Raw genomic sequence first — 24382 nt, 5'->3', positions numbered from 1 at the left:
CTCCTCCAGGCTTCTTATATACTAATTTCTATTCTACAGTCTTATAAAACCCTTCTCAAAATTCTTTGAATGTGCCTGATGGTTATTATTAGGACTCAAACAGATGTGCTAAATTTGTGTTGTCAGCATAGAGCCTCACTCGATTTCAACTTAGCACATGTGAATGGATTTTATTTGTACATTTATCTACACATTTAAGTATTTGTATTTGTGTATCTTTTACTTTACAATTCATGTTGTTCTACACTGAGCACTATCTGGACACTATCAGCAACAGTCCTACGGCATACTCCGATACTTTCAATAAACAAGGACTAACAGAAGGCTACAGGATTGCTGGTTAACAAGAAACACTGGGAGGGCCAAAAAGTTGTTATGCCGAAGCCTCCTATTAGTTTTTATTTCCTCACTGCTATTTCCTTGGAATGTTTGCATGTGCTTGACCGCAATTATCTCCAATGTGAAACCCCATGAAGTCAGGCTTGCTGTCAAATCCTACACCTTACTGTACATTGGTAACATACTTGTGTTCAAAAAATGGGTGTGTGAAATATGTGCCCCCCCCAAAAACAAAACACAGAAATTCCTTGTCTAGAAACTCTAAAGAGGGAAATACCTCTGTGAAAAGGGTGCAGAATTTGTGAGCTTCTGAGGTATTTGTTTGTACAACACGCTTAGTAAAGAAGAAACTTTTTCACTGCTTTGTCCAAAATACAAAATCTGACTGGACTCTTATTTCTGCATGATGTGTGACTCTAATTACATCCCTTTACTCAGTGCTGGAAGAGGCCAAGACGGCATATGGAAAAAATCACTAGTGCAGATCCCCTCGGCCAATAATGCGTGTCTGGTAGGGAGTGTTCAAGAGGCAAGTTGGAGATAAAATGCCAGAAAACTGACCTATATCCTCTGCTCTCTGTAAAATAAGATAATATGGCTTAAATAAAGACAAGTTTTTAGACAGCATTTAGTTATTGAATCACAGGAAGACCAAGCAAGTTATTTAACACTAGGTTTTAATTTTTAACAGTAAAAATTCATCTATTTTCATTGAAACGTTAATGCACTACATTTCCCTGCTCTTGCTAACCTTCAAAACATAGTCTGTTCCCATATTATTTAGATGATTATTATAGTTAGCTATTAGCCATTGACCCTTTGTTTATTTTAAAATGTAAACCTACTCCAGGATGTAGCAATTATGGATGCTCTGTTATGAGCAGCATGACTATCAACAGCGGTTGTTATGACAAACAGCTCAAGCTCTGTTAGCCTACACGGATGGGAATTCAATTAAGGGTGTCTTTTATTATGTGATATATGCTGACTATCACAGTAGTAGAGAAAAGACCTAAGTGCTTAATTACATGCCCATTCGAAGCATGCATCAATTATCAGTAAACTTTATATTATCTGTGTCGTGATAATATTGAACTATATTTGGACTATACTCACTAACATAAAGATGAGATTTAAGAATGTCAGTCTCCTTGATCTCTTGACATTCTTGGACAAATAACCAGTGATCTATCCAACTACTGCACATGCTACCAAAATATACTCTTCTTTTCTAGCAAGGTTTAAATTTTATTTATGACTGTTATGAAAATTAGAGGAAACTCAATCAACATTTTTTTTTAATTCCAGAGTTATTTTAAAGTCAATGCCATTTCAGCAAAAGTCAAAAACAAATCCAGATTATATTCTTGAAAGGATCAAGTTGCCAAGAAGTAATGTATATGAGAGCCAGATCTAACTTGCTAACACATGTTGATTATTCCTCAGAGATAAAAAGTAATTTTTAGAGCAATTTACATGGCACTCTAGGCACCTACATTATAGAAGTATCAGAAGAAAAAGGTTTCTCCAGACTTACTTATTTTACTGATACATCTCCAGACAAACCCTCTTTACTGCTGGCATAAGTGGTTTTGGCAGATGAGTCTCACAACATTCAAGGCTGTAAACCTGAGCATCATGAAAACACGTCCTTCCTTCCACCCTCCTGTTAAGAGCATGTTTACCTCAAATCATTTAATAAGGACAATAGTCTTAGTTTATCAGCCAGAATAATTTTTTCCTCAAAGTCTGAGAGGAACTAAGCATGACTAAAATAGACTGAACAAATTTTTTTAATAGTTCCATTTCTGCAACACTGCAAGAAATGTTCACAGCCAGTCTTATTCAGGACTTATCTCCAGAACTTCTAATTGCCTGCTAGTAGCGATCATGCAAAAGCTCATAAGTGCAGTGTTTGTTCTCCTAGTTTTATCTTAAGTGGAGAAGTGTGTGTAGTAAAGTGTTTCTCTGGTACTTTTTAAATTGCATTGCTTGGGAAGAACAGATTTATGAAATCTGTCTGTCCACTCCTTCAGCTTCTGAACCTGTTGACCTATTTGAGCAAAGCCAGACATAGCAACACATGCCTCAGGGATGTTACACACCTACAATTTTCCTGAAAACCACCATTGGACAAGGGACAGGAATGTACAGTTCTGGGCTCCTCAGTACAAGAGGGACATAGAACTACCAAAGCGAGTTCAGAGGAGGGCTACAAAGATGATTAGAGGACTGGAGCACCTGTCGTATGAGGACGGGCTGAGAAAACTGGACCTGTTTAGCCTGGAAAAGAGAAGATTGAGGGGAGATCTCATTAATGTGTATAAATATCTGAGGGGAGGGTGTCAAGAGGATGGAGCCAGTCTCTTTTCAGTTATGCCTAGCAACAGGATGAGAGGCAACGGGCACAAACTGAAACACAGGAGGTTCCAGCTGAATATGAGAAAACACTTCTTTACCGAGAGGGTGACAGAGCACTGGCACAGGTTGCCCAGAGAGGTTGTGGAGTCTCCTTCTCTGGAGATATTCAAAACCCGCCTGGATGCCATCCTGCGCAATGTGCTCTGGGTGAGCCTGCTCAGCAAGGGGGTTGGACTAGAGCATCTTCAGAAGTCCCTTCCAACCTCACCCATTCTGTAATTCTGTGATATATGACTACCATCAATGATGGAGATAGTGTGAACTCCATGTTGACAGCATTTTCAGCCATAAGTTCAATGGGGAGAAACATGATTGGAAAACAGGTCCCTGTTTCTGTTACAACATTTGAAAAGCTGACTGCTAGACATGTTTGGAGGTTATACAAAGGACAGTTCACCCCAGCCCTATTGTCTACACACAGAACCTTGATTAGACCTTTATTGCTTGCTGAACAACGTGTCTGCATCTTGTTCAACTAAAACAGTGACAGATGGCTGTGTAGCTACATATTTCCACTACCCACAGTGAGCGTGAGCAATGAAACTAGGGAGGAAGGTGATGAGTTTGGAGCTGTCTGTAGGTCCTACTGGAGATGGTCACACATTCTGGGATTCACCTGTGGACAGCTGTCAGTCTGCCGGCGTGCCAGGGGAAAGGCAGTTCTACAGGTTGCTTCCCAGGCTATCTGGTGAAATGAAGGTAAGACTGAGGGTTTGTATTGCTATGCATCAATTTTGGATGGCAATTTTCAATTTTGGAAAATTTTGGAACCAAACAACATCCTTTTGTGCCACTACTTTTCTTCCTAACTCTCATGTGTCCTCTCTTCCTTAACATAAAAGCAATTTAAACCTACTGCAACCCTTCTCCCTCCCACCACTCTTCTTCTAGTCCATGAATTTCTGTAGCATTCAACAGCTTAATACGTGGTACAGGGGAACCACAACACTATGACACCTTTTAAATAATGCCTATCAGGATGATACAGATCCCAAGTCATGCTAGATCAATCCAGCATATTTCCCATGAAGGGCCTTGGCTGGAAGCCATTTAGAGGACATTCCTAGTTGATCTTTCCCCAGAGATGGTAGGGAGTAGTGGTCTGAGCAACGAATACTGCTTGAACAGCTAACGCTTCCTCCTGTGCTGACTTGAAATCTGACTCAGACTTCTGGTGAGCTGCTGCCACCACAGAGCTGTAGGACAGCAGTTGCCACTGCTGGAGGGATATGGTGTCCCTTTCTAGCTAGAGCTAACTGTCATGGGCAGAAGCCCCTGTTCCGACAAAATCCCTATTTCCATCCTCTGACCTCCTCACAGTGGCAGCAAACCTGGGGCACAGTCAGCAAGGTGCATGAAGTAGCAGCTGCTGCTAGTGGGTAGGAGAAATGCAGCTGCCTGAGGGGAGGGGGGAAGGAGACAAATTGCTGGTAGGTATGAAAAAGAGAGGTGAGGAGAAGGAGAGAAACTTTGTGGTTTCAATTGTTAGACTCACTCATACAGAGAGAATGTTAACTTCTGCTGCTGTAGAGAGAGTGTGGGCAAGGACAGAGTAACTCATGTATAACAACTCACATCCAAGTGAAGTTTATCCAGGCCATCAAAATGCCAGATACTCAAGCAGTTGTATTAAAGTATTTACATAGACAACTATTTTTATCATATCCTAGTAAGTCTTAAGGAGAAGAACTGTGTGGCAAAGCAGAGATGCAAGCCTGAATCATAGAATATCCTGAGTTGGAAGGGACCCACAAGGATCATCAAGTCCAACTCCTGGCTCCACACAGGTCTACACAAAAATCAGAATTCAGATCATATGACTAAGAGCATAGTCCAAATGCTTCTTAAACTGACAGGCTTGGTACCATGACTACGTCCCCAGGGAGCCTGTTCCAGTACCCAACTACTCTCTGGGTGAAGAACCTTTTCCTGATATCTAGCTTGAGCCTCCCCTGTCGCAGCTTGACTCCATTCCCTCGGGTCCTGTTGCTGGTCACCAGAGAGCAGAGCTCAGCACCTGCCCCTCTGCTCCCCTCATGAGGAAGCTGCAGGCCGCCATGAGGCCTCCCCTCAGCCTCCTATTTTCCAGGCTAAACAGACCAAGTGACCTCAGCCGCTCCTCATACGTCTTCCCCTCTAGGCCCTTCACCATCTTTGTAGCCCTTCTCTGGACACTCTCCAACAGTTTTACGTCCTTTTCATACTATGGTGCCCAGAACTGCACACGGTACTTGAGGTGAGGCCACACAGATCAGAGTAGAGCAGGACAATCACTTCCCTCGACCAACTAGCAATGCCGTGCTTGATGCACCCCAGGATACGGTTGGCCCTCCTGGCTGCCAGGGCACACTGCTGGCTCATATTCAACTTGCTATCAACCACAACCCCCAGATCCCTCTCTGCGGGGCTGCTCTCCAGCGTCTCGTCGCCCAGTCTGTACGTATAGCCAGGGTTGCCCTGTCCCAAGTGCAGGACCTGGCACTTGCTCTTGTTAAACTTCATGTAGTTGGTGATTGCCCAGCTCTTCAATCTGTCCAGATCTCTCTGCAAGGCCTTTCCACCCTCAGAGTCAACAACTCCTCCCAGTTTAGTATCATCAGCAAACTTACTCAAAAAACACCTTCTAGTCCTACATCCAAGTCGTTTATGAAAACATTGAAAAGAACTGGCCCTTAAATGGAGCCCTGGAGGATCCCACTGGTGACTGGCCACCAGCCTGATGCAGCCCCATTTACCATAACCCTTTAAGCCCTACCTGCCAGCCAATTGTTCACCCATTGTGTTATGTTTTTATCTAGCTGTATGCTGCACATTTTGAAGCTCAGACAGATATTAGAGCATTCATAAAACACTTGACTGAGGAAACTCAGTCACTTGTACCTACACTTAATGATACCTTTCCTGAATTCTTTCTAAGGAAATATTACCCAAAGGAAATGTACAAGTCTGGAAAAAAAGAAAAGAAAAGAAAAGCACTTTCAGCATTTCTCACTACAAATCAGATGTGAAACTCTGGCTTCTGATCTGTGGTGGTTTGTGACTTTTTATTTTTATTTTTTAAACTTTATAGCAGTTGGGATGGCACACAAAGGGCCCTGCCCCTTCTCTTAGCATCAATTTACAACAGGACAGTTACAGTGAGGGTCAAAAGCTGTGTGGCACCACTGGTCCAGACGAGGGTAAATGCATTCAGCAAGTTAGTTACTGTCAAAGTGAATGTCAACTGAAATAATTCAAGTCATTCACACATCCAACTCACTCTTTCAGCTGCAAGCAGTATATACAGTAAGAACAGCAACTTAAAAAAAAAAGAAAAGACAAAAATCTACCAACTAGGCTGAGCTGCCATCCTCTCCATGTAATCCTTGGCCATGCCGATGGCCTCAATGTTGTCAGGGTAGAGCACGCAGAACATTGCCAGGGCCCCAAGATTGTTGCCGTAAATTTCATTCCACCGAGCGCTGAACTCCTTCGGGTCCCAGGGAGGCAGGTACTCCAGGGGATTGGAGAGCATTGTTTGCACTGCCTCAATCAGCCGAGCCGCAATGTGCCGGTGCGTGGTGGCTGCCTGGAGACGCAGACCCTCCACATCCCCCTTGGAAAAGTAGAGCATGGGGTAGCTGTCGTAGTTGGCGTTGACAAAAGGAACCATTGCATCCGGGTTCTCCCTGGCTCCGAAGGCAAAGGCAAAGCAAATTGTGTGTATGAAAAACACACTTGGGGCTCCTCGTGTGTGAGTCCTCATTGTGGCATCAGATCTCCAAGCCCCAGTGGGAGCCAAACCATCTTTGAAATATCCTATGGAAGACAGATGTGAAGGAGTTAGAAAAATAATCTGTGAGGCAATATAATTAAGGATGCTTTCTAGGAAATATGATTCCATCTAGACTTAAAAAATAATAATAATGGATTGTCCAACTGGCTTTCAAATCATTTCTATATGAATCATCCAGACAAAACACCTACTGAGCAATTTATCCTAAAGGAAAGCCTGTATGCTTTGCAGAAAGCCTATCCCTCCCACGTCTTTCCCTCCAGTAGCTGATACAAGGCAAATGAACACACTGACATCTCTGGTGCTCTGAACTCACCAAGATTTCAAGTAATTGCAGCAGTGCCTAATTCAAAGCACTGCTGACTGTACTGGCAAGCAGAGAAGGCAGGGAGGGAAGGAAGGAGGCGTGGAGACAGCCACTGAGATGGTGCTAGCAGCAGCCAAGCCTGCGTGCTGCACTGGCTGATGTTAACAGCTGGAGAACGAAGGATGTGGAATGCTGGAGTTTGCGCAGGGGTCATTTTATACTGTGCTCAGGGCCTCCAGTTCTGACACGTCCTTACTTAAAAAAAAAACAAAAAAACCACAGTCTCAAAAAAACCAAAACCACTATCACCTCAATAATAATAATAATATCCAACATGACAAAAAGAAAAGAGAAAAAGAAACAGGCCGAACCTTAGAAAAACAGCTGAAATACCTAGCCTCTAGGGCATTTAGGTATTTTGTATTATTTTTTTTCCTAAGGGGCTCACCATTTTGCATTTGGAGATTTACGGCCAGCTACCAAGAAGGCTGAAGGTTAAAGTACATTTTTTCCTACATACACAGCTTCTCAAAATGTGCTCAAATGACAAATCTATACTGAGGTTAAATGCAAGTATTTAAACATAGTAAGCTACTTCGAAAGAAATACCAACTATCTAGCCTGAAGTCTCAGATAAAACATGGCCAGGATCCCCCTGAGGAAAGCCAGCAAATTCCTCAAATTCTTCACAGGGGAAAGGTTACAGAAAGCAGACCCAAGAGAGACAGTTTTATGTAAATAATGAACAGTAGTTTTCAATTATTAAAAAGAGAAATAGAAAGAAAACCTAAAAACAATAACGAAATCATTTTTCCATGGAAAACTTGTTTCATAGGATTCAGTAATAAAACTCTTAAGAAGCTGAAGTACAAAACAACCTTTTATTTCTCCTCATCGCTCTGAACATATAGATGCCAAAATTTCCTAACAGAAATGTAGGCTGCTGAAACCTTATTTAGAGACCCACATCCTGATTCTACAATGTCATTAATACATGCACAAACAACAAGATAACCTTGTTGGACTGGGTCCCTCAACAACCACTGGGTACACAGACCCTCTAGTCGTCCATGTTCAGCTCCTAAAATTAATTTGGGAGAAAGTAATTTTAGCCAAGAAGTACATCTTTTCTCGTGCATTCCTTCTTAGGGTAAAAATAATATTGTACTCTATAACTGCCTACTTTTTTGCATTACAGTGCATAGCATAATTGCTTTAACAGAGAGTAATGGAAGATGACATTTTCACAGCATGCTAATGCATTTTGCAGGTAAGTTTTGCCCTTTTTTGGATATAAACCAACCATTACAGGACACATTACACAGATCAAAGAGTGGTTTAGTTGGTAATACTTTTACTATGTCTACATATCCTCTCACCACATATGCACACACAAAGAAACATGCACTGTAGTTTATCCAAACAGACTCTAGCCCATTGGTATCCTCATCTGTAAATAATGAAATCATACAACAGTATATTTTGAAATGAAGGAGCTAAAAAGCTGCCAGACCAGCACATCATGTTTAAAACACAATACCTTATTTTTTTTTTTTTACCTTGTATATTAGAGGCAACCACCAAACCACAGTGTTTGGCCTAAAAATAGGATAACTGGAAAATGGGTATATCATATATTCATAACCAGCATATACAGAATGACGGTATGGAAAAGTCAATAGACAGTGACAAAAGCAAGACTACAACGTCATTCTTACTTATTCATGGTCAAATCATACCAGTGTCCTTCCTACAACAGCCCATGGCGGCAGCAATTTGGTAAGGCCAGCGAGCCCTGATACACAACTTTGCAGGGTTCAGCACCACAAGACTGGTGGCTGGAGAAGGTAGCTAATAAGGAGTCCACCTTCCTTCCCATGCAAACCTCTGTGGAGGCACCAGCTACAACCACATGGAGGCAATGACCGAGGTGAGGACCCAGGATGGCATGAGTATGGCCACAGTGATGCTACAGAGGGTGAGGAGAGACAGATTTCTACGTTTTCTCAGCTGTCATGTCCTTAAGAGCAGGACCAGGAAAATTAATAATAAGAATCACAAAGCTACAAACATAATAGAAGTGTGGATGCCCACTATCAGCCAGATAGTAAGGAAATACAGACTACGTGTTTACAGGCAGCCCAGACAAACCAGCCCCAAAGGGATTAGAAGAAACTAAACTGCCTTGAACCACACACTCGATTTAGGACTTCCCTGACTAGAACCAGACCTGACCACACACTGCACTGATTTACTGACTGGTCCCAGCAACTCCACAGGGCTAAGGGGTATGTTCGTTCTTCCTCACTTCTGTAGTTGTTTAGAAGCTAAACTGGTTTATAAGACATCTCCAAAACCACTTCAAAAATTAGCAGGTGGGAGAGGCTACAGACTACAAAAGAACCAAAGCACCTTCAACAGGAGGATCTGACCAAAACCAGTAACATTTAGGGACTATCTAAAATTCATTATGATGGTATAAATGTACCTGGAGGGTAGAATAACCCCAAACCACCAAAGCAGAATGCATACTTTGTGTGTTGAACTCCATATTTTGATGTTTCCATAGTTAACTAACTTGCATACTAAAACCTGAAGAAAAATACAGCACTGTTTCGAAACATACATATGAAATCCAATTATCTCCATAGCTTAGGTGAACCCAAACATGGATAGATAACTGCCACATAAACTCCAATTTACCAGTTGTGAGCGAAACTGCAACAAGTTTGTTCAATACACGGGGCACAAAAGTAAAGGAGCTTGGGCTTTCTGATCGCTTAAATCTCACTCACAATACTATTTTTTTTTTTTTTTAAGTTAAAAGAATTTCTTGTTCTCATATTACACTACATCATTACCAACTGCATCTTCCAAGAAAAACTTTACCAAGCAACTCAACCTTTTCTGAAACTGTTCTTTTATTCAGTTTGGAAACCGCAACCTGATAAAGTATTAAAAATAAGGAGAGTGAAGGATGCTTGCCCACAGAAGAAAATGTTAATATACCATGTGCTTTGAAAGGTTGTCACTCAGTCCTAGACTGAAAGAGCATTTGGCATGATTTCCACTCCATTGCGAGCAGAAACTAACAGTAAAGAACACCATTTATTCTAGAAAAAACAGAGTAAATCTTAACTATTTCAATTCTCCCAAACTGCATTAAAGAGTGGATGTTCAACTGGAGAAAAAAAAAGGAATTGTTAAACTAATGCTACTAATTGAACTGGACATTGGTATATACACAGTAGGTTCACCAAATAAACACTGTTTAAAGGAAAACCTAGGCCCTGTTTACTCCAGCTACTTGTGCAATGAAAGACAGCTCCAGCAGCGAGAAGGTTGGAGCAGGAGAAGGGGGAGTGGAGAAAGAACAGTGTGGTTGGGACCACCAGCCAGCACAGCCATCCTCGAAGCAATCTGCTCTTCTTGTGGAACACTAAAAAAAAATAAGCCATTTGGAGAACCTTGGTTTTCTGTGGTATCAGTTCTGAAGAGCACTATACTTTGTGCATGATTTTTGCTGGGGCAACACTTATCACTTCCTAAAAGAAAGAAGTCACAGGTGTCTCTGGTACCATCTCTGAGACCAGTCCATGCGTCACCTCTCAAATGGTGGTCTCATCAACTTGTACATCCAACACCAGAAAAGGTAGTGTTTGGGATTGCTGGTGATTAAAATTTCCATGAACAGAAGGCATTGCAACACCATGGATTATTCAGGTTTCTGTATGAGAGCACTTCCCCAGAGCCACGGCTGGGACACATACAAACCACACCTGTCCACTCAGTCCCACCGGGAACGCCTGTCACAGCACAGAGCTCTTGCCTCACCTACACCCACGGAGGCCATGGGCCCTCCTCTACCTCATGGTGGAGGACCAGCATCTATAAAACTGAGTTTATCAGTTATAAGTAGTGATGTTTTAAAACCACAGTGCTTATAGCAATTGAGTTATTTTGTCAGTTTTACCACTGATCGGAATATTTTGCAAACGTATTTAAAAACAAGAGAGCAACCAAGTCACCTACTGAATCCGATAACATTTAAGGACAAAACAATGCAGACTAACTCCATGAAAACACAGAGTGAAAGCATCAATAGAAACCAATTCCTGTATGTTGCCATTCAGTTCCTACTGACTCATAGAAGAATCCGAGCGCAAAATTAGGCAGCACAGCGGGACCAAGAAAAGTATAAACTTTGTGCTGCAGCAATCACAACAAATCTGGTGTCCAAACTCCCAAGCTATGCAGTTCCCACATCAGCAAGTACTCCAAGTCCCTTTCAAAGCAGCTGGGCTGGAGACCGGTGCAGGAGAACCTCACGTTCCAGGACAAGAGCAGTTGGGAGTCCTTCCTCCAGCCTACTTCTGAGCAGTTGGATAAAACCAGTTTCTATCTGTCTCTCCAGTGAAAATGCCGGGAATGTGTAGAATCACTGCTTTCAACTTGAAAATACCTATTATGACCTTAACCACCAGGGGACATTACTTCACTTCTTCCTCTGATTTTTTCCACTATGAGAAATACGCTACATTGCGATTACATAATGTCAAAAGTATTTAAAAGCTTATATACTGAAGTCTCAAATATGATTCTGAATCAAATCTACAATAAAGAATGTATAGCTCAGGTACCCATGCATTTGTTTTACACTTGTTCTAAAATGATCTGAAATACCTTAAAATAAGCTTCACATCAGCTCATATCTGAATAACAGCTGTACTGTGAAAATCATAAAGACAACCAGAAAGAACCAGTTCCTAAACTAATTATCAATATATGACATCATGTCAGCAGTCAAGATTTAAACTTGTGCCTGTCCTTTGATCTAAGTGCAAAATTCAATGGATCTATTTAGCACAGTAAAGAGCTGTGTGAGTATCATTCTTTGAGAACAATGGCTTACACTCATTCTACACTGTGCTACAGACAGAACAGTAACTACAAAATATTTTTATAAGTTTACAGTAGGATATGTAAGTTATCTGCTGTGGAAACTTCATCTGCTTATTCCCTTCATTTACAATCTTTCTTGTCTATTTTACTACCGCATATATAAATTAACATACACTGAATGCATAACCTTTTCTCTGCCTCAAGTGAAGACAAGATTTAAATTGTCTGCATGCCCAAACCATAGCCTGGGAATTTGGAATTGTCTGCTATTTTATAGTTTATTCCACCACACAAATGCTTTCTCAATAATGTTTTGGTTGCACTAATATTACTATTCTTAACTCTTACTGGGACCTTTTATTCCATACACTTCACCATGCAGAATGAATAAGTAATTTTGATATACAGAACCATAAAGGCACTCATTCCCAACTAGTACAGACATGCCTGTTAAGGCATCCACACTCAGTGGATGAAATGAAAGCTCAGTCACTTTTACCATCAAAGACATAAAACTTTGAATTACCACTGAAAGATCTCCTTTAGAGCAACAGCATTTTTTTTTTATCTTATCCCAAGATGAAATAATTTGTAAAACGCCATTTAGATAATTAAAAATAGCTTTCACAGAAGCTAGCGCTAAAGAAAGAAAGTTTGAGAATCTTCCTATAGGCCAAAAGAAAATATTAACTCCACTATCCCACCCACTGATGTCCCAGAGGTCAATCTGCAAACCACTCGTCCCTCTGCTAAACTGTTATAGAATGTAGGACGCTTTTAGGGACTAGGACTATTGTTGTAATAGACAGTGCAGAAAAACAGAACAAAAGTTCCTGTAACAATTTGGGTTGTGAAAGACAATTAATCTGGCAGCTGCTAAGAAGTAAAGCTATTTCTGGCCCATGCAAGCAGACCCATTCAGCTGTCTGGAAGCGTGTAAACACTTGGGTTCAGGGTATCAGAAACCATGCAGAAGGATTCCAATGAAGGCAGTCCACCAGCTAAAAGTGAAACAGTGTCTCACAGCGGGAAGTAAGCAAAGGAAGAGATTATTTGAGGTTACTGTGATCTACGCATGGATCAAGCAGAATTACAGCGCACAGGAAAAGCTGCAAAACATTCGGAGCATGACTGCCAATAGGCAGGAGGTGCAAATAAAGGACAGAAAAAAGTTATTCATACATGTAAAAGGGGAGAGGCAACTTTACTGCTGTCAAAATGAAGTTCCTCTTTTTGATTAATCCAGCCTACTCAAACTGTTGCACGCCACGGAGCTTCCTCACATTTCAGGTGACCGATTACAGCACCAGAGACTTCTGATACTAACACTGGTGTTTCCAGCTCTGACCTTAGTTTCTATCCTCTTTTCCAACTAATACTTCTTTATTAACCTCGGTCTTTACTCCTCCAAATATCTGTAAAAGTTTTAAGTCCCCTGGCTTATTGTTCACCTCCACCGTGTACAATGAACAGTTTTAAACTTTCCTGCTTATTGTGATAATGGACCTTCATTCAATTGCCTCCAAGATGCTGGACATGAATGAATGGAGATGAATGTCCCAGATGCAGTTTTATAAAACCAGTTCTTTCTCTCTGCATATCTACACCTATCTACACACTTCAGCAGTTGAAGATATCAAGTACGTATTTATATCCGTAAAGCATTTCTGCAGGATGTCATACAAACAAATGGGAATGTATCGTGCAACACATCCTTCACTTGCTATGGAATCAAAGAGCATTTTAACTGTTTCCATACCCGGGTAATGACTCAGTCTAGCATATAAAACTATAATAATTTTTACTTTTCATTTATGTTAATGAATACTGACAGCACATAGGAGCACCAGCAAAGACCAAAGACATTTATGTTAGTCAACTCACGAACATGAAAAGATTGCAAAATGAATGCCTCTGTGTTTGTGGACCTAAACTGCACCACCCTACCTGGTAGCCACATCTCACACAAATCAATATGCTGTTCTTTATTATCAGATGCACCTGACTTTTTCCAAGGTACAAACTCTGAGAGACCATCAAATATATTGTCATGTGGCTCCTTCAGGGTGATTACTGTCTTATTGTAGCCAAGAACAGCCCTGATATGAAGTGCCAAGTACATTTTCATGGAAAGAAGCCTCAAATGCAGATACAGATAAAGGCTACGCTACTCCTGCGAAACTTAGCTACTCAGTTGGGATTACCAAGTTGCTTGAGTAGGCTTCAACACAACCATAAAATTAATAGGCTAATCTTGAAATTTAGAATTGTGTAGTCTCATTTCTGACCTTCAGCTGTGCAGGCAGGGCTCTCGCAGCGCAACTGAGACCTTATAGACTGCTTCAGTAGAAAAATGTAATGCACCACAGTTACAAGGATCTGATTAAAAAGCTTTAAAATGATAGACAGCCACAGATTTTTTTTTCAAACAACTTTTAGGAATACTTTAATAGCTCTAAACAGCTACTTCATTAGAACACTTATGATGGCACACAGTTTCCACCAAACATTCAGCATATTTACTATTTCTGAGAAAAGGCAACAACAACAAAAAAAAGCAAGAACATAAACCAGGACAACTGTAGTAGAAGAACTCTAATGTTAAAATTAAGTCTACCTGCTACTGAAATACAATACCTACCTGAGTAAAACAACCAGAGTCCCTGCGATTCATTGTCTGTTCTGAATAAGGCTGTTGCCAATCTCTGTTATACATTCTATGAGTCTAAGCAAGGGAGGGGGAAAGAAAAAGACCAAGCAAAGGTAATTTCAGGCTTAATAAATAATGGCCTTACTGTGCCTGGGCTTTAACACCTGACTGTGTCCCAACAACAGATGAAAGGGTGATGTCAGCATCTGACGGGAGAAGCTATTTCCGGTGCTCTGTCCTTCATGTGATCCCAAAAATGACCAGATCTCATAGGTCAGGACTATGTTAACAACACCTTGCTTCCGCTAAACTTCTGATGACCAAGCACTAGTGAGAAAGGACCCATGTCACATCAGCAAAATTTAATTTTTCCTGGCAGGTTTTAATGCAGGCTCTGCTCTGTTCCCATCCTGAGCAAATAACTGAGTCTGGAAAAAGTGCAGTGTACAAGGGTTTGGGGTTTTTGCTAATGAAGCAACTTCACACCTCACCATATCCCCACTGTGCTTAGCTGTGCTGACAGACACATACCATGGGTTTTGCAAGAGGAAGTTTTGAACCTGTGGAGTGAATGAATCCTTGTATAGGTGAGCAGAAACTTGACCTCCTGATTATAGTGAAGAAGTCGCGCCCTGAGCACACCTGGGACATCATCCCTGGACCATGTTCCTCCATGCTTTGGTACAAGGCTTATCCACCCAAACAGAGAAGCAGCTCAAAGGAAAGGCTTTCAATCAAATATTAAGCCTATTTATAATAAATACATTGCTGCAGTTGTGAACACAAATTGGCACCATGTTGTAGTAACTTCAGGGGACTGAAGTTCAGCTCTTATCTAGATCAGCTGAATGGAAACAGCAAGGAAAGTGCAAACAGCCAGGACAAACTTGTGGCTGAAATATATTTGCCAATACAACTTGCTAAGTAAAAAGACATTCTCTTCTACTCTCCTGACTCGGATTATCAAGTCTAAACCAGGAAACGATGGTTACAGAAAGTTGTTTCCTTGTTTACATTTTTAATCTGTGCAGAGGGGAAAAAAAAAAAGGCTTTATTTGTTTCAAAATGTCCAGGAACAATAGCAGTAGTAACTAAACTTTTCTGCTTGGTGCTAGAGTATGTTGTGGGTGCCAGATGTGCAAGTTTCCAAACCCAGTCCTAGGAATGTGACTCAATTTTAACTAAATGCAATCACTTCCATGAGAAGGGACACTTCAGTTGTACAGACTCATTGACATCCTCATCTGACCTCCGCTCTCACTGCTCAGACTGCCAGGTACTGATGGACATGATGGACTTCTCCACCAGCAAATCAGATGGCTATGTTCATCCACAGCTCAACAGCTACCTGTTGATGGAAATGACTTTCTACCACCACCGATCCAGGCTTTTTTTATTTGGAGAAAAAAACGGAACAACTTTTTTGAAAAAGTGTATGTGCTTGCTGTTTGAGTACTTGAAAATGAGAAATGGAGCACACAGTGTTTGAGATGAGCCTTTAAGAAGTACCAAAACAGAATCACCACTCTAAACCAGCTTTCGGCTACTCCTTTTTACTTTATTGTAACTGCATGCAACCTATGAAAATCAAACCTAACATTCAGCCTGGTAATTAAACACATTTTCCTCTCTGCTATGATACAGAAATGCACTAAATACCTAGTTAGAGCATGTAAAATAAACTGTGATAACAGTTGAGCTCTCTTGGGCAACTAAAATCTCTCAGCTTTTACCATAAGAAGCCAATTCACATATTTCTTCTGTATATTCTGTGACCGAAGTACTGGTTTTGGAAGAGATTGTACATGGCTATGGAATGACAAACCAGCACCCAGTGTCTTCTGAGGCCTGCATCCATGGCACAGGACACAGATATATTTATAAACTATCCTCCTATCTTGCTCTTGTATCAAATAACAGCACTTATTTTTTTTTTTTCATGGCAATGCAAGGTTATGATAAGTAGTCCAATACTTTAAGCAACAAAACCAAACTCTTATATTGAATAAGAAAATAAAATAGTATTTTGTTAAATCACTAACAGTTCTTTCCCAATGAAACTGCCTACGATCAGTGTATTTTAGTTTTGCTTGCTAGTGAAGTTTACAGTTGGGAAAATCCCAATGCAGAACTTGTCTTTGCTGACTTCCTTTAAAATCTTTAACTAATGTAGGTCACAAAAGAAACACATATAAGCAGCGACACACAATAAAAGAATTCCTAGTTGGAATAATATTTAGCGCTTCTGTAGAAAAAAAATGCACCCAAGGATCTCCAAGTGGTTCTGAAAGAAATTCATTAAGCCTCTCAACACCTCCGTGAAGCGGGCGAGTGCATTTATCTGTTTTACGAGGGAGGAAGCAGAGACGTGGAGAGGTGGGGCGACTTGCCCAAGGCTACCCAGCAAGAGTCTTTCAGAGCAATAAGCACAATCTGAATTATTGATTCCCACTGCTGCCCTTCAGCTGCATTGTTCCCTTCTTGAAATACTGCGCTGAGTTACAATAATTGCTGGCAAGATAAACGTGATGTGGCAATTTTTAGCGGAGATTTGCGTTGCCTTTGTTTAGGCTACATTAAAACTTTAGCGTTAAACTCCAATTGCTTTTCTAAGGGTGACCAAAACCCCCCAGCTCCTTGAGCAACATTTCCCCTATTTCATTCACAGCTGTAGCCACTTCTTACGCTGTCACTGCTCACGTCCAACAAGGCAGCAGCTCCAGCTTGGAAAAAAAAAAAAAAAAGCAGGAAAACCTCGCAGCTTTACATTTTTTGGAGGTTAGCGAAGCGGCTGCATGCACCGATGTCAACCTGAGAGCCGGCGGAAGGGCACCGAGTGCGGGCGCCCCTCTGCACAAGGCCGGCTGGGCACCGCGAGTTACAGCAGCGACTTCCCCAGCAAAATAAAAATTAAATAAATAAAACATAAATAAAGAAGAAGAAGGAGGAGGAAAGCGGCAGGAAGTCGCACGGGGCAAATCCCCCTTTTCCTGCCCCTCGGCTTCCCCAGGCGCTAGACACGGGTGCCACCGCCTACCTTCCACGGGAGCGCGGCTGGGGGCTCAACTCATCAGCGGTGCTCCGGGGGGGCACGGGCAGGTGAAGCCGCTGCTCCCCAGGACGGCACCGGGACGGGGACCTGGACGCACTCACCCCGGCCCGGCCCGGCCCGGCTCGGCTCAGCTCTGCTCAGCCTCCTCAGCCACGGTTTTTCCCCCGGGGCACAAGGAGGGGGGGGAGGAACGGGAGGGGGGTGCGTTTTTCAACTCAGGAAGAAAGTGGCTCCCCCCTCCCGCTCCACCCCCTCCTCCCCGCCCTCCGCCCGCCTTCCTTACCTCTCCCCGTCCTCCTCCTCCTCCTCCTCCTCTTCCTCCTCCTCCTCGTCCCCCCGGCGGCCCCTCACGTCGTGGCAGCGCCGCAGCCCCGCTGTGCCCCCGCCGGGCTCGGGGAGCCCCCGGCCTCCTCCTGCTCTCCCCCCCCCCCCCCAGCGGGACCGAGGTGGGGAGAGCCGTCAGCGAAAAGCAAAAAATATATATAAATAAATAAATAAATAAATAAAAAGGAAATATGCGCCCGCCCCCCGACACCGAGTGTCGGCGTTGTGGTTTTGCGCAGAGATTGATGAAACCATCCGGGATGATCCAGCCGATACCCGTCTCCTACCGTGCTGTGCGCTGGGACCTCCCATGGGAAAGTTCCCACAAGGCAGCGAAGAAACAAAAAGGCAATTTGCTAATCTGCTCCCCTAAGTATGGTGGGGCTATTTATATAAATGTTTCCCGTGTAAAGCAGAAATGCGAAACGCCGGGACCGTTCAAGCCAATCATCCTGACTTTTTCTTTTTCTTTTTCTTTTCTTTCTTTTTTTTTTTTTTTTGAAGATACCTAGGAAAGTAATGCAAAAGACAACAAAACAAATGATCCTTTGGAACAGTTGTCTTTGCTTTCTTGGTCACTGTAACCAGGAAAAAGTATGAAACAAAGGATTTCAAATGTTCGTTGGCTTCAGAAAACTGAGCACGCTTTGTCATCTTCAGACTATTGGACTGGGATCCAAATAAAAATATTTACATGTGATACAGGTCGGGATGCAGTCCAGGTACCTGAGGTTTAGATTTCCCAAAGCTTATTCTTTATTTTAAGTCAGTTTACTGGTGCTACTGAGTCACTCGGTGGCCTATAAGTGCTCAGTTCCCCTGCTCTGACAGCGTTAAACTGCATTTTCTGAGGGGGATTTTAAACAGGATCTTCATGGTTTACAGCAGTGCGATTTCCTGCTGTTCTATAAAGATTAGTAAACGTGTAGAAACTAGGCAAAACAAAAAAACATACATTTATTTTTAATTCTTCTGTTGTATTTCCCAGCAGTATCTATTGATGGTCATAGCGTAAGGAATAGGGATCCACCAGCAGTCTCTGCAAACTGAGAGCAGTGCCAGAGCCTGGAATGAAGCCTTATGTTTTACCAGTAATGACATGCCTAAAAGCACAAAGTGATTCGGTTTCAGTCATGCAAACACTAGATTAATCATTAGAAGATATGTTTCTAAACACCTATTTGAATAGTATTGTGCTATATTGCATTGATACTGCGGTTGTAAAATATCGATGTTTTGACATGCATGAGCATGAGGAGAGCTGCAAACACCACCAGATGTGGCTCAGAGGGAAATTCTACTGGAATTTCCAAAATCATCCGGATGTCTAAAATGATGAGGAGGGAGGCGTCTACGTGCTGGTTGTACAACTGCATCATAAGGTATTTAAATGCACTGAGTATCTGATGCTGAGTAATACAGAATTAGACCTTGCACTTCTGAACAGCATAATTTGGTCTGTGGTTGTGCCTATTTGCATTTCAAAGAAACTGCACTGTGCTGCTTTGTCACGACTGAGTACCTGGGCAAAGCACACTGTGGGTCCCACACAGGCTGTGCAGTCAGGTTTCTTTCTCATAGAGGATGTGTTGGGATGTGCTTGGGACCTGCTCTGATGCGGAGCCTCTCTGCCTTATGTCTCCTTGTGTAAAATGGGACTTGTGTAAAAAGAGAGCAAGATATTTCCATTCTAGTTTAATTTCAGCATTGCCACTAATAATTTTCTTTTTACATCCTGCAGATGCTGTTTACTTCACCATCACCCCTACAATCAGGAAAGGTTTATTGCAGCATTTCTTAAGAATTCGTGAATTTTCCATTCATTTGTGTATAAACAGAAGAATTATTTATATGACTCAGGAAAAAAATCCTTCTACCCTAAGGAAATAAAGTCTTAGCTGGACAACTGTATCCTGTTTCAGCCACCACACTTTATTTAAGATATGGACCATGTGGAGAGAGGAGAGAAATGAGAAAGATCCCAGGTCTAACAAGCATTATGTACATGGGAAGACTGAAAAAAATAGCCTAAGGATGAGAATCTGACTGGAAGAAGATACGACAACAGCCTTCAGCTACATAAAAGCTGCTGAAGAGAATAATCTCTTATCCACACCCTCTGGGAGCAGCGTGTATGTTGCTATAAGAGAAATTTAAGTTAAATGGGAAAAACAACAAAAAAAGTATCTCTAAGTGTAAATAAAAGTTAAACTAACAGGAATAAATGGCGTCGCTGTTGCCGAAGGCTTTTTAAGAACAGTTAAACATTTACTTAACAGGAATAGTTCAGGTCTAGAAAGTCTGATGGAGCTTGCCTTTAAGAGCAAGGTCATGACCACATGAGCTGCAAGGTCCTTTCCAGTCCCGCTCTGTATGATTATGTTCAAAGTGCAACTTGCATAGGCACGTTTGTGTCTCCTCTCTGATCTTTCTATGCCCTTCACTTCTATAGCAATGGCTATAACCAGCTATGCTAAGGCTGAGCTTCTCTGTTTCGTGTGCCAGCCTTGCCACATACCAGTGAATTTGTTGCTGAGGGCAGAAAGGAGAAAATGATTAAATGATATATCTGTGGAGCAATGGCAATTAAATGATTGTAAAACAATTAAAAAATAAAGCTTCTGGAGCAGAAATTCTGGCTGGTATATACCTAACCCTTCCTTAAACATTAAATGTGTCGTGCGCTTTTGTTCTATGGTTGGCCAATAAACCACCTCTGATGTAGTCTCATTAGACTCCCTTATAACTTCAGAGAAAAGTAAGTACTTTCAGAACAGAATTTGTCTGACCTGTTTAGGACGTCTTCTTTAGGACATGATGAATCATGCCCCCGAGCTGCTTATTCTTACCACCAACACTAAAGTTGGTTTAAATGACTGACTCAGTAACATATCATCATACGATTTTCACTCTCATGGTACTTCTGTCCCTGAAGTCTCTCATTCCGTCTCTGCTCTCAAATATCAGAAACCTTTATTATTTATTCCTTTCTCCTTCTCCTTCTCCTTCTCCTTCTCCTTCTCCTTCTCCTTCTCCTTCTCCTTCTCTTTTTCTTCTCAGAAAAATCCCACTGAGATTAATAAATTTTGTAGCTATCATTTCCTTAAGTTACATCATGCAACAGTGAAACATATAGCAAATTGACATTTCAGGTGGCATTGCTCCAGAAAGGATTTAGGAGAGGAGTTATGTTTACCTTTTGGAGTTGAAGACCATTGACTTGGCTAGTTCTGCAGTGCATGTTCCATGGAAATTGTTTGAAAACCCTTCAGGTCAGAGACTGTTCTGCTCATACGTCACATGCTCTTTATTTATTTTTCCTTGGCCTTTATGACAAGCAATGTTACTAGGAACAGGAAATGCCTGGTGCCTTAGAGAATGAGCCAAATGTACATGGGAGAGGTAGCCTCATTCCAGGAATGACAGTTTTTTTAGTGAACACACAGAGAAGTCACTGTCTTAGACAAGTAAGCCTGAAATGTATATCTTCCAAAAGTTCAGCAGTGATCTTGACATCTATCCTTTTTTCCCCTCAGAATAAATAATGTTTGAGAAGTGGCAGTTTCCAAGATGGCCGTGTGGACAGCTGGCTTAGAGACCAGAGAGAAGGGTGCTAGGTGCAGACAAGGAAGGAGCACTTTATTTCACTGCTGCACTGCCCAGCTGGACCAGGAGGACATGAAGGGGCAGCAACCCTCAGTGCTGTGCTATGGCCGTGAGAAAGGGAGACAGCAGGGTGACATGAAGCCAGTGATGGAGGGCCCACCCTTCCTGGAGGAGACATGAAATGCCTGCTGTTGATTTGTACATTTTAAAGCCTTTGGTTCTTACTTAGTTGTGAAAATGTGGGGATGTTGCTTTTCTTTAGGACTGAAGATGCTAGCTTACAGAGGGAAGCTGTATGTCTTTCTGTCTGTTTCACATACAGTCTTGGCCATTTTTATCTTTCTTCCTTCCAAGCCTATGCAACAGCAATTCTTCTCCTTTTATTTTTCTTCTTTTTTTTTTTGTTTGTTTGTTTTTCAAGTACCTCCCTCTCTATGAAGTCCTATTCTGTGTGAAGTGTTCAGTCCCTAATTTCCATGTAAGAGACACTTCTACTTTTCTTATTAAGTGACAAAACTCTTCAAATGAAAAGAGAGAAAAATACAAAATTCTCCAGATTCTTTCACTAATTCCCCAAAACAATTGATTTCTTATAACTGTAACCCTTGTGTTCCCTTCAGCTCTCATGTCCAGATGTGATGATCTCTGATCTCAGCTTTGTGAGCTGAAATCTTTAGTACAAGAGCATTAGGCCAGCCTCTTGTCGCTGAACTGCAGAACTGCAAATCTGCATCCTTGCACAATGCTCACCCTGCCCTCCTTGGTCTGGGCTGCTCGGCCCAGTGGTTCCCCCTGGACTGTATTAGTGCCACATGAAGGGAGCTCTAATTTTCAAAACTTATCCTAATTGCAGACTCATGTGGGGGAATGTTGGCTATGTCCTCTTTTCCAGGCAGGGTGTGGACCAGACAGTTTTAGTTGTTACTACTATGTCCTTCAAGTTTATGAGAGTATTGCATGATTCATACCATTTACTACTCAGGGATTTGGGGCTCTGGCTCGCTGTGCAGGCAATGGGCAGAAATAGACACAGGTCCAAAACTAAGTAATTGAAAGGAGTGGCCTGAAATCAGCCCTGAGAATCAGAAAGAATTGGAAATCTGGAAATCTTTTCTAAGCTTGCTAAGATACCTTTCTGGTTACGGCGCACGTAGTGTGGTGCAAAGCAATTTCTTTCACAGGAACATCTAGCCAGGTGCTTCTTAGGGTCTATCAGGTGCCAGGTACAGTCATGGGATTGGAAGAATACCAATAAATGCTTCTCCTTCCTCCATCTTCTGCTACATCTACACACTGGAAATGCTTCTCTCTGTCCCACAGATATCTTTTACTCCTTTACATGTCCAAAGTACCAGTGCTGTAGCTGGAAGGGGAAGGCACCAGCTGTGTTTCCTAAACAGCTCTTCTTTGTATGTAAATGGAACATCTTTCTCTGCTTTACATTTCCTTTCTTTCCCTCTTTCTAGCTCTCACCATGTGTTCAGACGGGTTTAGCCTGAGGCCAGCAGACAGTCAGATCAGAAAAAATTCCTGCAGATTTCTTAGTGAATGGGGAGATGCAACACCTGTTACCTCAGCAAGGAGAGGTAACACACTGGTGAGTGGAGACAGACCCATGGTCCTCAGACATCTCTGGCAGATAGCAACCATAAAGCAGGTACGCAGATGCTTATTGTGAAACACCAGAGAAGACCTCTTTGCAATAAAAATAAGATGTATCATCTGGTGTCTGTCTTACAGCAGCAGAGTCTATTATGGTGACTGTAGGGCAATATCAGTTTTACCACTTTTGCATTGCTGTAGACATCAACTGTATTTAGGTTTATCTCCGCCTAGCAGCTGCCACGTTCCCTCACTGTCCTGCTCCTTTAGCACTTGCCCTTCCTTTTCTCTTATGACAATCAGAACAGGCTGGAGTGGGGGGACCCAGCACCGTATGGCTTTTCATTCAGCCGAACTTGTTGTTACTTTATGTTCTCAAATATGTGATCTCTCTCAACATGTCAACATCTTTCCTTCCAAATTTCTGCGGTGTTATAAACTGAGTAGTATCCCCACTGGAGAACAAACCATTAATGCTCATACCTAGAGAAACCTTCAACAGACAAGCTTCATCAGTCCTCCCTTAGAGCCGACAGCCACATTCTCCCTCTCTGGATGCCAGATATGTTGCAATAATGTTTTCCATTTGTAACACACTGTTTTCAATGAATGGAATTTTTAAAGCTTGAATCCACCTATTTTATGGAGTCACCCGATATGTGGAAAGCCAAGCAGACAACTAAACAACTGCTGGAATTCATAAAAATGCTTAAAAGTTGCCTACTTTCCCTCTGAGCCCCAGAACTTGCATTTCATTCTCCCATGTCTCTCTCTTCCTCCTGACGCTAGAGATGTGTCAACGAAAAAGGTGTGGCTTAGAGATTGCATTTGAACTGTTGCTGAATCTCCATTTCTCTTCATAATCATCTCACTTTGGTTTGCTGCGAGCCAGTTACCGCCAAGACTCCAAGGTAGGATATTGGATCAAACACAAACACAGGCACTAGAAACTCATTTCAGGAACTCTATTTACAGATAATACTACTAATAATAACAAAAAACATAATAATGGAGCCCAGTAACTATATATATATTTATATATACATACACATGCTTTTTACAGTAATTTTAGTATCTACTTAATTACAGTCATATTAATGGTTGTTATCAAATCTGTTTTCTGAAATTCACACAATTGTTTTGTTTACTTTTTTTTTTTTGTTACTACTGATCTAGAGATTTTCCTGCTTGCTGCCTAAAAGTGATGAGTTTATTTAACTGACATAAAAAACAACAACAACAAAAAGTAGAAACAACCCCTCCCCCCCTCCTATGAAATGCAGATAATTCCCTCAATTCCTTGGGTTCTGGGTTCTCTGGTCATGGAGTCCTTGCCCTTAATTGCTGTCAGTTTATATGTATATATGAGTGGGCATTCATACCCTTTCTCTGGACAGCTTTGAG

General features: G+C 41.8%; 1 protein-coding gene across 3 annotated transcripts in view; it reads right to left on the bottom strand.

The window, feature by feature from the left end:
• Nucleotides 1–17614, bottom strand: part of DSE (dermatan sulfate epimerase) — a 35106-nt gene extending 17492 nt beyond the window's left edge. Inside the window, exons 1-2 of one of the 3 annotated variants that reach the window (XM_050710011.1) lie at nucleotides 17548–17614; nucleotides 6090–6558 (exon numbers count right to left, since the gene is read on the bottom strand). In XM_050710011.1, the coding sequence (XP_050565968.1) occupies nucleotides 6090–6505 (416 nt within the window). In that variant the 5' untranslated portion in view covers nucleotides 6506–6558; nucleotides 17548–17614. Of the gene's footprint in view, nucleotides 1–6089; nucleotides 6559–17547 lie in introns of those variants that run through there. The other 2 variants (XM_050710012.1, XM_035538904.2) reach the window with 2 other exon arrangements.
• Nucleotides 17615–24382: the final 6768 nt, after the last annotated feature.

Source organism: Cygnus atratus, chromosome 3, assembly GCF_013377495.2.
Source record: "Cygnus atratus isolate AKBS03 ecotype Queensland, Australia chromosome 3, CAtr_DNAZoo_HiC_assembly, whole genome shotgun sequence".
In the NCBI taxonomy this organism is placed as follows: domain Eukaryota; kingdom Metazoa; phylum Chordata; class Aves; order Anseriformes; family Anatidae; genus Cygnus; species Cygnus atratus.
This window is presented reverse-complemented; position numbering and strand designations above follow the sequence as displayed.